General features: G+C 38.8%; 1 protein-coding gene across 7 annotated transcripts in view; it reads left to right on the forward strand.

Moving 5' to 3' along the window:
• The window catches only part of LOC110455611 (coronin-2B-like), a 118575-nt gene that overhangs the window by 54772 nt on the left and 47357 nt on the right, over window positions 1–16446 (forward strand). For all 7 annotated transcript variants that reach the window (XR_002463471.1, XR_002463470.1, XM_021505818.1 and 4 more), the window contains 3 exons: window positions 1329–1442; window positions 5305–5361; window positions 10819–11021. Coding sequence is in view for 5 of the 7 variants with exons in the window: in XM_021505818.1 (XP_021361493.1) it covers window positions 1329–1442; window positions 5305–5361; window positions 10819–11021 (374 nt within the window). In the remaining 2 variants the exon portion in view is untranslated. The remainder of the gene's footprint in view (window positions 1–1328; window positions 1443–5304; window positions 5362–10818; window positions 11022–16446) is intronic.

Here is a 16446-nt window from a genome sequence, read left to right on the forward strand (position 1 = left end):
TGCAGTCACAATATTAGAATAGACCCTGGGGTCTGACCGAACCCCTAGGGACCTAGTTTCTTAGTCACAGCTTGGAAACAGTTGAGATCCCCACCCTATAACCATAAAGACAATTGCCGATTACAAAGAGATGAATGCACATATGCTTCCAGGATGGCCTTGGGGACTGCCCCACCCTTGGAGACTTAACCCCTGGGTCATAACTTTGAAATGGTTAAGATCCCCACCCCAAAACTATATATACAATTGTTGGGCATAAAGAGACAAATGCAGTCATGATATTAGAATTGACCCCAGGGTTTGCCCCACCCTTGCAGACTTAACCCCTGGATCATAACTTTGAAACGGTTGAAATCTCCACCCCAAAACTATATATACAAATGCTGGGCAAAAAGAGACAAATGCAGTCATGATATTAGAATTGATCCTGGGGTCTGGCCACAACCGTAGGGACCTAGTTTCTGCGGCACAGCTTGGAAACAGTTGAGATCCCCACCCCATAACCATACATAAAATTGCTGGGCATGAAAAATTGAATACAGATATATATGCTACAAGCATTGGCCTTGGGGTCTGGCATATTCCCTTGGATCTCATTTGGAGAATATTCTGCCATGATTGCTTGGATATCAAGGTGAGCGATACAGGCCCTATGGGCCTCTTGTTTACGATATAAATGAGCCCTTGAATTTTCAAAATATGTCTTGAAAAACCCTTGAAAACTCTTTAAATTTTGAGGTCAAAAGTTTGTATGAACCATGTTAAATATCTGATGCTTTGGTTGCTTGTTCCTACATTTTCCGCTTCAGTGACCAGGTTAAGATGTTTGGTTAAGGTCGGTTACTAAGAAACTACTTGTTGTATATCAACTAAACTTGCATGGCTTATGTATCTAAGGATGCTTATCATATGCGATGCTTCGGATGCTGCTTCTGACCTACATTTTTCGCTTGACTGACCAGGTTAAGAAGACTGGTTAAGGTAATTTACTGAGTAACTACTTGCCCTACATCAACTAAACTTGCATGGCTTATGTATCTACTAAGGATGCTTATCACATGCCATGCTTCGGATGCTGGTTCTGACCTACATTTTCCGCTTCAGTGACCAGGTTAAGAAGCTTGGTTAAGGTCAAATACCAAGTAACTACTTGTTGCACATCAACTAAAGTTGCATGGATTATGAATCTAAGGATGCTAATCACAAGTAATGTTTTACATGAAAATGTACTGTAGCAATCTGGCCATATCTCACGGCGGTTTCTTGTTGTGTTAAAGCATGATTGGTTCTGTTGTTTCCTTTAATTTGGTTTCTCTGTTTTTGTGCAGTCAGATAAATTCCATGATGACATCTACCCTCCGACCCCGAGTATGATCCCTTCCTTGTCAGCAGATGAGTGGATATCGGGACAGAACCGGGAACCTATCCTCATGTCTCTCTTGGTAACTATTGCTGTTCATTATTTTATTAGATTGATGGGGTTAAGATTAAAATTATTTAAATGTGAAATATTCTCACTGAACACAGTTGAGTTATCATTACTTTATCCACCATGAGACAGGTATAATATTGAAAGAGACGGAAACATCCTATAGCTAGGACAATTCACAAATAACAAGACGATCACAGATAAATGTTGTGTAATACATGTATGTAAAATGTGACTTAGGGGAGTCCCCCTTTATCGTCCTCAAGTTAAATGGATGTACAGTAGTAGATACAACTGGCAGTAGTCTAAGGGAAGTAGCTCATTCTATATACGTGTAACTAGCACACATGTACAGTATAACACTAGTCAGACTGAACCCAATAATTACCTGACAAAGAACTTCACAACTAATGACAAATAGAAAAATCAGTATCGGTACTGACAAATAGAAAAATCAGTATCGGCACTGACAAATAGAAAAATCAGTATCGGCACTGACAAATAGAAAAATCAGTATCGGTACTGACAAATGGAAAAATCGGTATTGGCACTGACAAATAGAAAAATCTGTATCAATACTGACAAATAGAAAAATCAGTATCAGTACTGACAAATAGAAAAATCAGTATCGGCACTGACAAATAGAAAAATCAGTATCGGTACTGACAAATAGAAAAATCAGTATCGGTACTGACAAATGGAAAAATCGGTATTGGCACTGACAAATAGAAAAATCAGTATTGTCACTGACAAATAGAAAAATCAGTATCGGTACTGACAAATAAAAAAATCAGTATCGACACTGACAAATAGAAAAATCAGTATCGGTACTGACAAATAGAAAAATCAGTATCGACACTGACAAATAGAAAAATCAGTATAGGTACTGACAAATAGAAAAATCAGTATCAGCACTGACAAATAGAAAAATTAGTATCAGTACTGACAAATAGAAAAATTAGTATCGGTACTGACAAATAGAAAAATCAGTATCGGCACTGACAAATAGAAAAACAGATATAAAACTGTAGGTCAAATGTCATACTGTAGGTCAGATATAAAACTGTAGGTCAGGCATAAAACTGTAGGTCAAATGTCATACTGTAGGTAAGATGTCACTCTGTAGGTCAGATGTCATACTGTAGGTCAGATATAAAACTGTAGGTCAGATGTCTTACTGTAGGTCAGATGTCACACTGTAGAACAGATGTCACACTGTAGAACAGATGTCACACTGTAGGTCAGATATAAAACTGTAGGTCAGATATAAAACTGTAGGTCAGATGCCATACTGTAGGTCAGATGTCATACTGTAGGTCAGATGCCAAACTGTAGAACAGATGTCACACTGTAGGTCAGATATAAAACAGTAGGTCAGATATAAAACTGTAGGTCAGATGTCACACTGTAGGTCAGATGTCACACTGTAGAACAGATGTCACACTGTAGGTCAGATATAGAACAGTAGGTCAGATATAAAACTGTAGGTCAGATGTCACGCTGTAGAACAGATGTCACACTGTAGGTCAGATATAGAACAGTAGGTCAGATATAAAACTGTAGGTCAGATGTCACAATGTAGGTCAGATATAAAACTGTAGGTCAGATGTCACACTGTAGGTCAGATGTCACACTGTAGAACAGATGTCACACAGTAGGTCAGATATAAAACTGTAGGTCAGATGTCACACTGTAGGCCAAATATAAAACTGTAGGTCAGATGTCACACTGTAGAACAGATGTCATACTGTAGGTCAGATGTCACACTGTAGGTCAGATGCCATACTGTAGGTCAGATGCCATACTGTAGGTCAGATATAAAACTACTATCACACTGTTTATTAATAAGTCTGGAGCCTTAACATTCAAGTTTGAGTATGGATTTAGTTAAAACTTCTTGCTTTCATTCAAATTTCATTTTCACACTCTATAATTTGATACAGAAGATGACATAGACTAGTGTAAATGTTTGTGTTTTTGTCTGCGATTTTGACTTGAGCATGTTGTTTGATAGCCTCATAGACAACCATTAGCAGGGGAGACCAGTGCATGTTGTTTGTGATCATAGATCTAGAGCTGTCCTAACTTTGAATGTCTAACATCAAATATCAGGGCTAGAAATTAAAGTTCAAAACCACTAGCAGTTGAACTAGTAGTTTCAAATTTTACTAGTCCCTATGCAAATTCCACAAACCAAATATTATTCAACATTATAAGTAATATCAAATTTTGACTTGTCAATCAGGTTGGTGGTTTTTAGAACCACCAGTTCATCTGGAGATTTCAGTAAGCCTCATACTGTCGGGTTACCCTTATTGTCTAGTCCAGCTGGAGATTTCAGTAAGCCTCAGCCTGTCGGGTTACCCTTATTGTCTAGGCCAGCTGGAGATTTCAGTAAGCCTCAGACTGTCGGTTACCCTTATTGTCTAGTCCAGCTGGAGATTTCAGTAAACCTCAGACTGTCGGGTTACCCTTATTGTCTAGTTCAGCTGGAGATTTCAGTAAGCCTCAGACTGTCGGTTACCCTTATTGTCTTGTCCAGCTGGAGATTTCAGTAAGCCTCAGACTGTCGGTTACCCTTATTGTCTAGTCCAGCTGGAGATTTCAGTAAACCTCAGACTGTCGGGTTACCCTTATTGTCTAGTTCAGCTGGAGATTTCAGTAAGCCTCAGACTGTCGGTTACCCTTATTGTCTTGTCCAGCTGGAGATTTCAGTAAGCCTCAGACTGTCGGGTTACCCTTATTTTCTAGTCCCGCTGGAGATTTCAGTAAGCCTCAGACTGTCGGGTTACCCTTATTGTCTAGTTCAGCTGGAGATTTCAGTAAGCCTCAGACTGTCGGGTTACCCTTATTTTCTAGCTCTGAATATATTCATCTTATAAGCATTGCTATTGTAAAAGTGTCCACCCAAGCCTTTCTGTAATTAAGATCCAAGAAGGCAATAATTATCATAATCAATACCTAAGTGAAATAAATTACTGCTTTAAGATATGTATTGAAAATATTGAAAAACTTTTACAAAATCGGCCCAACTTCAGACATTTTGGTGGTTAATCTGCAATACTGTGTCTGTATGAAACATCCCAAAATGATATATCAAGGAAGCAACATAAAACAATCGCTCCCCTCTGGATATTTTTGAGATATTTTATTATGGCTTATTGACCTTTTCTGGTCCTGTCTATTTTACAGAAGAAAGTAGATCTAGATGAACATTTGAACGATACCATCTCTTTATAATCATAGACATTTAATATTTTATAGTAGGTTTTGTAGATCTTGCCTGTCTATCTCTTTACTCTGTAGATGTGACACTAAGTTTAGATGTTACTGACTCTGTAGATGTGACACTGAGTTTACTAGATGTTACTGACTCTGTAGATGTGACACTAAGTTTTGATGTTACTGACTCTGTAGATGTGACACTGAGTTTAGATGTTACTGACTCTGTAGATGTGACACTGAGTTAAGATGTTACTGACCCTGTAGATGTGACACTGAGTCTAGATGTTACTGACTCTGTAGATGTGACACTGAGTTTACTAGATGGTACTGACTCTGTAGATGTGACACTAAGTTTTGATGTTACTGACTCTGTATATGTGTTACTAAGTTTAGATGTTACTGACTCTGTGGATGTGACACTGAGTTTAGATGTTACTGACTCTGTAGATGTGACACTAAGTTAAGATGTTACTGACTCTGTAGATGTGACAATGAGTTTAGATGATACTGACTCTGTAGATGTGACACTAAGTTTAGATGTTACTGACTCTGTAGATGTGACACTGAGTTTAGATGTTACTGACTCTGTATATGTGTCACTAAGTTTAGATGATACTGACTCATTGTGTTTCACCATTGCATGTCCTCAGGATGGTAGTGTAACAAACTCCCCAAAGTGCACGTCCGCAAATGCAGTTCAGAAACAGGTAATCAAACCATACAGGTAAAACCGTACTAAATGTTTAATTAAGTATTCAACTCAGGTGAAGTTCATGTGGATGTGTGCATGTATTAGTATAGAATTATTTTATGATGAGAAATTTTCTAGAACAGCTGGATTAATTCTGGCAAATTCTGTCTGTTTTGTAATATATGTTACACAAAAAGAGATATTCTGGCCAAGTCTCAGTCTGTTTGACTGTTTGATGTGTTATACATTACACAGAGTGATGTATGCTGGCTGAATTTCAGTCCGTTTGGCTGATTTATTGCATCATACATTACACAGAGTGAGTTCTGGCTGATGATCAGTCTGACTGTTGTGTTATGTCTGAGTATGACAAATCTATTTGGCTGTTCTGTTGTTATAAACATAACACATTGTGGTGAGTTCTGTCCATGTGTCAGTCTGACTGTTGTGTTATGTCTGAGTATGATAAATGTATTCGGCTGTTTTGTTGTTATAAACATAAGACATTGTGGCGAGTTCTGTCTGTGTGTCAGTCTGACTGTTGTGTTATGTCTGAGTCTGACAAATCTGTTTGGTTGTTTTGTTGTATTATGCATTGCAAATGTCACTCTGGTATTCTATCGACTCGGCTAGAGAGAATTCCTCTAGTAGCTCATTCGATAAAGTGTAATACTAGTAAACCAGAGGTTCCGGGATCAACTCCAAGCAGGAGCATTGAAAAATTATCTGATAATGACCTCTGTTACACGAAGATTAATGAGTTCTGGTTGAGTCTTGGTATGTCTGTCTTTTTTGTTGTGTGATACATTACGCTGAGTGATGAGTTCTATCTGAGTATCGGTCTGTCTATCTATTTTGTTGTGTGATACATTACACTGAGTGATGAGTTCTATCTGAGTCTCGGTCTATCAATCTAATTTGTTGTGTGATACATTACCTGGAGTGATGAGTTCTATCTGAGTCTCGGTCTGTCTGTCTATTTTGTTGTGTGACACATTACCTGGAGTGATGAGTTTGATCTATAAGTCTCGGGCTGTCTATCTATTTTGTTGTGTGATACATTATGTGGAGTGATGAGTTCTCGTTAGGAATCGGTCTGTCTATCTATTTTGTAGTGCGACACATTACCTGGAGTGATGAGTTCTATCTGAGTCTCGGTCTGTCTATCTATTTTGTAGTGTGACACATTCCTGGAGTGATGAGTTCTATCTGAGTCTCGTTCTGTCTGTCTATTTTGTTGTGTGATACATTACGTGGAGTAATGAGTTTGATCTGAGTCTCTGTCTGTCTGTCTATTTGGTAGTGTGATACATTATGTGATGAGTTCTATCTGAGTCTCGGTCTATCAATCTATTTTGTCGTGTGATACATTATGTGGAGTGATGAGTTTGATCTGAGTCTAGGTATGTCTGTCTATTTTGTAGTGTGACACATTACCTGGAGTAATGAGTTCTATCTGAGTCTCGGTCTGTCTGTCTATTTTGTTGTGTGATACATTACGCTGAGTGGTGAGTTCTATCTGAGTCTCGGTCTGTCTGTCTATTTTGTTGTGTGATACATTACGCTGAGTGATGAGTTCTATATGAGTCTCGGTCTGTCTGTCTATTTTGTTGTGTGATACATTACGCTAAGTGGTGAGTTCTATCTGAGTCTCGGTCTGTCTGTCTATTTTGTTGTGTGATACATTATGTGGAGTGATGAGTTCTCGTTGAGTATCGGTCTGTCTATCTATTTTGTTGTGTGACACATAACCTGGAGTGATGAATTCTATCTGAGTCTCGATCTATCAATCTATTTTGTTGTGTGATACATTATGTGGAGTGATGAGTTTGATCTGAGTCTCGGTATGTCTGTCTATTTTGTAGTGTGACACATTACCTGGAGTAATGAGTTCTATCTGAGTCTCGGTCTGTCTATCTATTTTGTTGTGTGATACATTACCTGGAGTGATGAGTTTGATCTGTAAGTCTCGGTCTGTCTATCTATTTTGTACTGTGACACATTACCAGGAGTGATGAGTTCTATCTGAGTCTCGGTCTGTCTGTCTATTTTGTTGTGTGATACATTATGTGGAGTGATGAGTTTGATCTGAGTCTCGGTATGTCTGTCTATTTTGTAGTGTGACACATTACCTGGAGTGATGAGTTCTTTCTGAGTCTCAGTCTGTCCATCTATTTTGTTGTGTGATACATTACGCTGAGTGATGAGTTCTATCTGAGTCTCGGTCCGTCTATCTATTTTGTTATGTGATACATTACGTGGAGTGATGAGTTTGATCTGAGTCTCGGTCTGTCTATCTATTTTGTAGTGTTACAAATTTTGTGGAGTGATGAGTTCTATTTGAGTCTTGGTCTGTCTATCAATTTTGTAGTGTGATACATTTCGTGCAGAGTGATGAGTTTTGGTTGAGTCTCGGTCTGTCTGTCTATTTTGTTGTGTGATACATTACGCTGAGTGATGAGTTCTATCTGAGTCTCGGTCTGTCTATCTATTTTGTAGTGTGACAAATGACCTGGAGTGATGATTTCTTTCTGAGTCTCAGTCTGTCTGTCTATTTTGTTGTGTGATACATTACTCTGAGTGATGAGTTCTATCTGAGTCTCGGTCTGTCTGTCTATTTTGTTGTGTGATACATTACGCTGAGTGATGAGTTTTATCTGAGTCTCGGTCTGTCTATCTATTTAGTAGTGTGACACGTTGCCTGGAGTGATGAGTTCTATCTGAGTCTTGGTCTGTCTATCTATTTTGTAGTGTGACACATTACCTGGAGGGATGAGTTCGATCTGAGTCTCGGTCTGTCTATCTATTTTGTTGTGTGATACATTATGTGGAGTGATGAGTTTAGTTGAGTCTCAGTCTGTCTGTCTATTTTGTAGTGTGACACATTACCTGGAGTGATGAGTTCGATCTGAGTCTCGGTCTGTCTATCTATTTTGTAGTGTGACACGTTACCTGGAGTGATGAGTTCTATCTGAGTCTTGGTCTGTCTATCTATTTTGTAGTGTGACACATTACCTGGAATGATGAGTTCTATCTGAGTATCGGTCTGTCTATCTATTTTGTAGTGTGACACATTACCTGGAGTGATGAGTTCTATCTGAGTCTCGGTCTGTCTGTTTATTTTGTTGTGTGATACATTACGTGGAGTGATGAGTTTGATCTGAGTCTCTGTCTGTCTCTATTTGGTAGTGTGATACATTATGTGATGAGTTCTATCTGAGTCTCGGTCTATCAATCTATTTTGTTGTGTGATACATTACCTGGAGTGATGAGTTTGATCTGAGTCTCGGTATGTCTGTCTATTTTGTAGTGTGACACATAACCTGGAGTAATGAGTTCTATCTGAGTCTCGGTCTGTCTATCTATTTTGTTGTGTGTTACATTACCTGGAGTGATGAGTTTGATCTGTAAGTCTCGGTCTGTCTATCTATTTTGTTGTGTGATACATTATGTGGAGTGATGAGTTCTTGTTGAGTATCGGTCTGTCTATCTATTTTGTACTGTGACACATTACCTGGAGTGATGAGTTCTATCTGAGTCTCGGTCTGTCTGTCTATTTCGTTGTGTGATACATTACGCTGAGTGGTGAGTTCTATCTGAGTCTCGGTCTGTCTGTCTATTTTGTTGTGTGATACATAATGTGGGGTGATGAGTTCTCGTTGAGTATCGGTCTGTCTATCTATTTTGTACTGTGACACATTACGTGTAGTGATGAGTTCTATCTGAGTTTCGGTCTATCAATCTATTTTGTTGTGTGATACATTATGTGGAGTGATGAGTTCTTGTTGAGTATCGGTCTGTTTACGTGGAGAAATGAGTTTGATCTGAGTCTCGGTCTGTCTATCTATTTTGTAGTGTGATACATTACGTGATGAGTTCTTTCTGAGTCTCGGTCTGTCTATCTATTTTGTAGTGTGATACATTACGTGGAGTGATGAGTTTGATCTGTAAGTCTCGGTCTGTCTATCTATTTTGTTGTGTGATAGATTATGTGGAGTGATGAGTTCTTGTTGAGTATCGGTCTGTCTGACTATTTTGTTGTGTGATACATTACGCTGAGTAATGAGTTCTATCTGAGTCTCGGTCTGTCTGTCTATTTTGTTGTGTGATACATTACTTGGGGTGATGAGTTTTGATCTGAGTCTCTGTCTGTCTGTCTATTTTGTAGTGTGATACATTACGTGATGAGTTCTTTCTGAGTCTCGGTCTGTCTATCTATTTTGTAGTGTGACACATTACCTGGAGTGATGAGTTCTTTCTGAGTCTCAGTCTGTCTGTCTATTTTGTTGTGTGATACATTACGCTGAGTGATGAGTTCTATCTGAGTCTCGGTCTGTCTATCTATTTTGTTATGTGATACATTACGTGGAGTGATGAGTTTGATCTGAGTCTTGGTCTGTCTGTCTATTTTGTTGTGTGATACATTACGCTGAGTGATGAGTTCTATCTGAGTCTCGGTCTGTCTGTCTATTTTGTTGTGTGATACATTACGCTGAGTTATGAGTTCTATCTGAGTCTCGGTCTGTCTATCTATTTTGTTGTGTGATACATTATGTGGAGTGATGAGTTCTCGTTGAGTATCGGTCTGTCTATCTATTTTGTAGTGTGACAAATTTTGTGGAGTGATGAGTTCTATCTGAGTCTTGGTCTGTCTATCTATTTTGTAGTGTGATACATTTCGTGCAGAGTGATGAGTTTTGGTTGAGTCTCGGTCTGTCTGTCTATTTTGTTGTGTGATACATTACGCGGAGTGATGAGTTCTATCTGAGTCTCGGTCTGTCTATCTATTTTGTAGTGTGACATATTACGTGGGGTGATGAGTTTTGATCTGAGTCTCTGTCTGTCTGTCTATTTTGTAGTGTGACACATTACGTGGAGTGATGAGTTTGATCTGAGTCTCGGTCTGTTTGTCTGTTACACAGAGTGATGAATTTTTGATGTGTTTTGGTCTGTTTTGCTGCTTTGTTGCATTATTTTTTAGACGGTGATGTTTTTTGATGGATTATTTATCTGTCGTATCATACTTTGGGATATATTTAGCACTCAGAATGAATTTCAAAATAAAATATTGTTGCCACAGTTTCCCAACTCATCTATTATACATCAATGACTAACATCAGTGGCTTAATTAGTTTTGGGCAAGAGTAACACACTTCATAATGAAAAGTCAATAAAGATAGCTTTTCATCTGAATGTGTCATAATCATTTGATGCACCAAAATTTAACAAACCCATTTTGAGCAAATAACGCCAATTTGTTTAGGTGCAAAATATCCCCAAAGTACGGTATTTTATTAGATCTTTTAGAGCAGTTAAAAGCTGAAAGAAATTTTGTCATATTTCTTTTCTTCTGCCTGTTATATCTTTTTATAGAAGTGATCTTTTGTGTAAGTTTGAATCTGATACTTGCCAGATTTATGAGAATTGTTTTGTTTTGTTCTTTTAAACATGTTTTCGCTGATGATTTTTACAGGATGGTTCATTGGCCCAAACCCCTACAATAACGACATACAAAGCGCTGAGTCCACCACAACTTGATCGTCCTGTACCCTTCCCAACAACAGCCCCAGGCCAGATGGGGAAACAGACGGGCCAACCAAGGCAACAACGTACAGAACCAGCCTCACTCAAGAACATTAAACGCCTCAGTTCCAATGAGGACTATATAACATTGAGGTGAGGCTAAGTAACATTAAACGCCACAGTTCCAATGAGGACTATATAACATTGAGGTGAGGCTATGTAACATTAAACGCCTCAGTTCCAATGAGGACTATATAACATTGAGGTGAGGCTATGTAACATTAAACGCCTCAGTTCCAATGAGGACTATATAACATTGAGGTGAGGCTATGTAACATTAAACGCCTCAGTTCCAATGAGGACTATATAACATTGAGGTGAGGCTATGTAACATTAAACGCCTCAGTTCCAATGAGGACTATATAACATTGAGGTGAGGCTATGTAACATTAAACGCCTCAGTTCCAATGAGGACTATATAACATTGAGGTGAGGCTATGTAACATTAAACGCCTCAGTTCCAATGAGGACTATATAACATTGAGGTGAGGCTATGTAACATTAAACGCCTCAGTTCCAATGAGGACTATATAACATTGAGGTGAGGCTATGTAACATTAAACGCCTCAGTTCCAATGAGGACTATATAACATTGAGGTGAGGCTATGTAACATTAAACGCCTCAGTTCCAATGAGGACTATATAACATTGAGGTGAGGCTATGTAACATTAAACGCCTCAGTTCCAATGAGGACTATATAACATTGAGGTGAGGCTATGTAACATTAAACGCCTCAGTTCCAATGAGGACTATATAACATTGAGGTGAGGCTATGTAACATTAAACGCCTCAGTTCCAATGAGGACTATATAACATTGAGGTGAGGCTATGTAACATTAAACGCCTCAGTTCCAATGAGGACTATATAACATTGAGGTGAGGCTATGTAACATTAAACGCCTCAGTTCCAATGAGGACTATATAACATTGAGGTGAGGCTATGTAACATTAAACGCCTCAGTTCCAATGAGGACTATATAACATTGAGGTGAGGCTATGTAACATTAAACGCCTCAGTTCCAATGAGGACTATATAACATTGAGGTGAGGCTATGTAACATTAAACGCCTCAGTTCCAATGAGGACTATATAACATTGAGGTGAGGCTATGTAACATTAAACGCCTCAGTTCCAATGAGGACTATATAACATTGAGGTGAGGCTATGTAACATTAAACGCCTCAGTTCCAATGAGGACTATATAACATTGAGGTGAGGCTATGTAACATTAAACGCCTCAGTTCCAATGAGGACTATATAACATTGAGGTGAGGCTATGTAACATTAAACGCCTCAGTTCCAATGAGGACTATATAACATTGAGGTGAGGCTATGTAACATTAAACGCCTCAGTTCCAATGAGGACTATATAACATTGAGGTGAGGCTATGTAACATTAAACGCCTCAGTTCCAATGAGGACTATATAACATTGAGGTGAGGCTATGTAACATTAAACGCCTCAGTTCCAATGAGGACTATATAACATTGAGGTGAGGCTATGTAACATTAAACGCCTCAGTTCCAATGAGGACTATATAACATTGAGGTGAGGCTATGTAACATTAAACGCCTCAGTTCCAATGAGGACTATATAACATTGAGGTGAGGCTATGTAACATTAAACGCCTCAGTTCCAATGAGGACTATATAACATTGAGGTGAGGCTATGTAACATTAAACGCCTCAGTTCCAATGAGGACTATATAACATTGAGGTGAGGCTATGTAACATTAAACGCCTCAGTTCCAATGAGGACTATATAACATTGAGGTGAGGCTATGTAACATTAAACGCCTCAGTTCCAATGAGGACTATATAACATTGAGGTGAGGCTATGTAACATTAAACGCCTCAGTTCCAATGAGGACTATATAACATTGAGGTGAGGCTATGTAACATTAAACGCCTCAGTTCCAATGAGGACTATATAACATTGAGGTGAGGCTATGTAACATTAAACGCCTCAGTTCCAATGAGGACTATATAACATTGAGGTGAGGCTATGTAACATTAAACGCCTCAGTTCCAATGAGGACTATATAACATTGAGGTGAGGCTATGTAACATTAAACGCCTCAGTTCCAATGAGGACTATATAACATTGAGGTGAGGCTATGTAACATTAAACGCCTCAGTTCCAATGAGGACTATATAACATTGAGGTGAGGCTATGTAACATTAAACGCCTCAGTTCCAATGAGGACTATATAACATTGAGGTGAGGCTATGTAACATTAAACGCCTCAGTTCCAATGAGGACTATATAACATTGAGGTGAGGCTATGTAACATTAAACGCCTCAGTTCCAATGAGGACTATATAACATTGAGGTGAGGCTATGTAACATTAAACGCCTCAGTTCCAATGAGGACTATATAACATTGAGGTGAGGCTATGTAACATTAAACGCCTCAGTTCCAATGAGGACTATATAACATTGAGGTGAGGCTATGTAACATTAAACGCCTCAGTTCCAATGAGGACTATATAACATTGAGGTGAGGCTATGTAACATTAAACGCCTCAGTTCCAATGAGGACTATATAACATTGAGGTGAGGCTATGTAACATTAAACGCCTCAGTTCCAATGAGGACTATATAACATTGAGGTGAGGCTATGTAACATTAAACGCCTCAGTTCCAATGAGGACTATATAACATTGAGGTGAGGCTATGTAACATTAAACGCCTCAGTTCCAATGAGGACTATATAACATTGAGGTGAGGCTATGTAACATTAAACGCCTCAGTTCCAATGAGGACTATATAACATTGAGGTGAGGCTATGTAACATTAAACGCCTCAGTTCCAATGAGGACTATATAACATTGAGGTGAGGCTATGTAACATTAAACGCCTCAGTTCCAATGAGGACTATATAACATTGAGGTGAGGCTATGTAACATTAAACGCCTCAGTTCCAATGAGGACTATATAACATTGAGGTGAGGCTATGTAACATTAAACGCCTCAGTTCCAATGAGGACTATATAACATTGAGGTGAGGCTATGTAACATTAAACGCCTCAGTTCCAATGAGGACTATATAACATTGAGGTGAGGCTATGTAACATTAAACGCCTCAGTTCCAATGAGGACTATATAACATTGAGGTGAGGCTATGTAACATTAAACGCCTCAGTTCCAATGAGGACTATATAACATTGAGGTGAGGCTATGTAACATTAAACGCCTCAGTTCCAATGAGGACTATATAACATTGAGGTGAGGCTATGTAACATTAAACGCCTCAGTTCCAATGAGGACTATATAACATTGAGGTGAGGCTATGTAACATTAAACGCCTCAGTTCCAATGAGGACTATATAACATTGAGGTGAGGCTATGTAACATTAAACGCCTCAGTTCCAATGAGGACTATATAACATTGAGGTGAGGCTATGTAACATTAAACGCCTCAGTTCCAATGAGGACTATATAACATTGAGGTGAGGCTATGTAACATTAAACGCCTCAGTTCCAATGAGGACTATATAACATTGAGGTGAGGCTATGTAACATTAAACGCCTCAGTTCCAATGAGGACTATATAACATTGAGGTGAGGCTATGTAACATTAAACGCCTCAGTTCCAATGAGGACTATATAACATTGAGGTGAGGCTATGTAACATTAAACGCCTCAGTTCCAATGAGAACTATATAACATTGAGGTGAGGCTATGTAACATTAAATGCCTCAGTTCCAATGAGGACTATATAACATTGAGGTTTACATGGTGATGATGTGAGGTAGAATGAAATAAAAGTGACAAAGTTTGAGTGACCTTGATTATTATGTTAATCTGAATGACTTTGACCTGAATCTCAGTATGAGTTTAGATGATAATCATATCACACTGGTCTTGCTAGCTGATCATGACACCATTTAATGTTCCTGTCCTGAAAGGTATAATAGTGTCTGTGTTGTTTGTCAGATTGACAGAATTTCCAGATCTGTTGTAATTGTCGGATGGTACCATATGCTGTACTGGTCCTCGCCAACAAATCTTGCTCTCTGTGTATTGGATTATACAGTCAATATTTCAGTATTATAACAGACTCAGGGACTCCCTGATTGTCTGGGATAAAAGATTAAGACAATCATCAGTTGTCACTTAATTGAAACTGTCAACTAATTTTACCGAATTAATGCTTTTTATTCCATTGTGCGTCGATCGGCGGTTGGCGTCGTCCATCGTCATCCGTCAGCTTTTCCTTCGAACGTCTTCTTCTGAAGAATGGACAAGCCTTGAGTCATGATATTTTGGTGAAAGCTTTGTTGGTAAGAGCTTAACGAAGTTTGAGAACGAAAATGACCTTGACCTGCTTTCAAGGTCACAGGGGTCAAAAGTGTCAAATACTCAAAAACAAATTCTCCTGAAGAACTGAAGGGTATAAAATCTTTAATATGTGGCTGGTAGCTTCCTTGGTATGAGCCCAACAAAGTTTGAGAACGAAAATGACCTTGACCTACTATCAAGGTCACAGGGGTCAAAAGTGTCAAATACTTAAAACAACTTCTTCTGAGGAACTAAAAGGTATTGAATCTTTAATATTTGGCTGGTTACTTTTTTGGATAGAGCCAAACAAAGTTGAGAATGACCTTGACCTACTTTCCAGGTCACAGGGGTCAAATATGTCAAAGACTTCTAAAAAAGAACTGAAAGGTACAGAATCTTCATATATATTTGGCTGGTGGCTTCTGGGATGGAGTCTGACAAAGTTTGAGAATGAAATGACCTTGACCTTCTTTCAAGGTCACAGGGGTCAAATGTGTCAGATACTTAAAACGACTTCTGAAGAACTGAAAAGGAATAGAATCTTAATATTTGTCTGGTGTCTTTTAGGGATTGATCTTGCAAATGAAAATGACCTTGAATCACTTTCAATGCTCACTTCAGACATTGTTAGTGCTCACTTCAGACATTGTTAGTGCTCACTTCAGACATTGTTAGTGCTCACTTCAGACATTGTTAGTGTTCACTTCAGACATTGTTAGGGGTCACTTCAGACATTGTTAGGGGTCACTTCAAACATTGATAGGGGTCACTTCAGACATTGTTAGGGGTCACTTCAGGCATTGTTAGTGTTCACCTCAGACATTGTTAGGGGTCACTTCAGACATTGTTAGGACTCTCTTCAGACATTGTTAGGGCTCACTTCAGACATTGTTAGTGTTCACCTCAGACATTGTTAGTGTTCACTTCAGACATTGTTAGTGCTCACTTCAGACATTGTTAGTGGTCACTTCAGACATTGTAAGGGGTCACTTCAGACATTGTTAGGGGTCACCTCAGACATTGTTAGTGCTCATTTCAGACATTGTTAGGGGTCACTTCAGACATTTTTACGGGTCACTTCAGACATTGTTAGGGGTCACCTCAGACATTGTTAGTGCTCATTTCAGACATTGTTAGGGGTCACTTCAGACATTGTTAGGGGTCACCTAAGACATAGTTAGTGCTCATTTCAGACATTGTTAGTGCTTACTTCAGACATTGTTAGGGCTCACT

The sequence above is a fragment of the Mizuhopecten yessoensis genome, unplaced genomic scaffold (genome assembly GCF_002113885.1).
Source record: "Mizuhopecten yessoensis strain PY_sf001 unplaced genomic scaffold, ASM211388v2 scaffold8333, whole genome shotgun sequence".
NCBI lineage: Eukaryota > Metazoa > Mollusca > Bivalvia > Pectinida > Pectinidae > Mizuhopecten > Mizuhopecten yessoensis.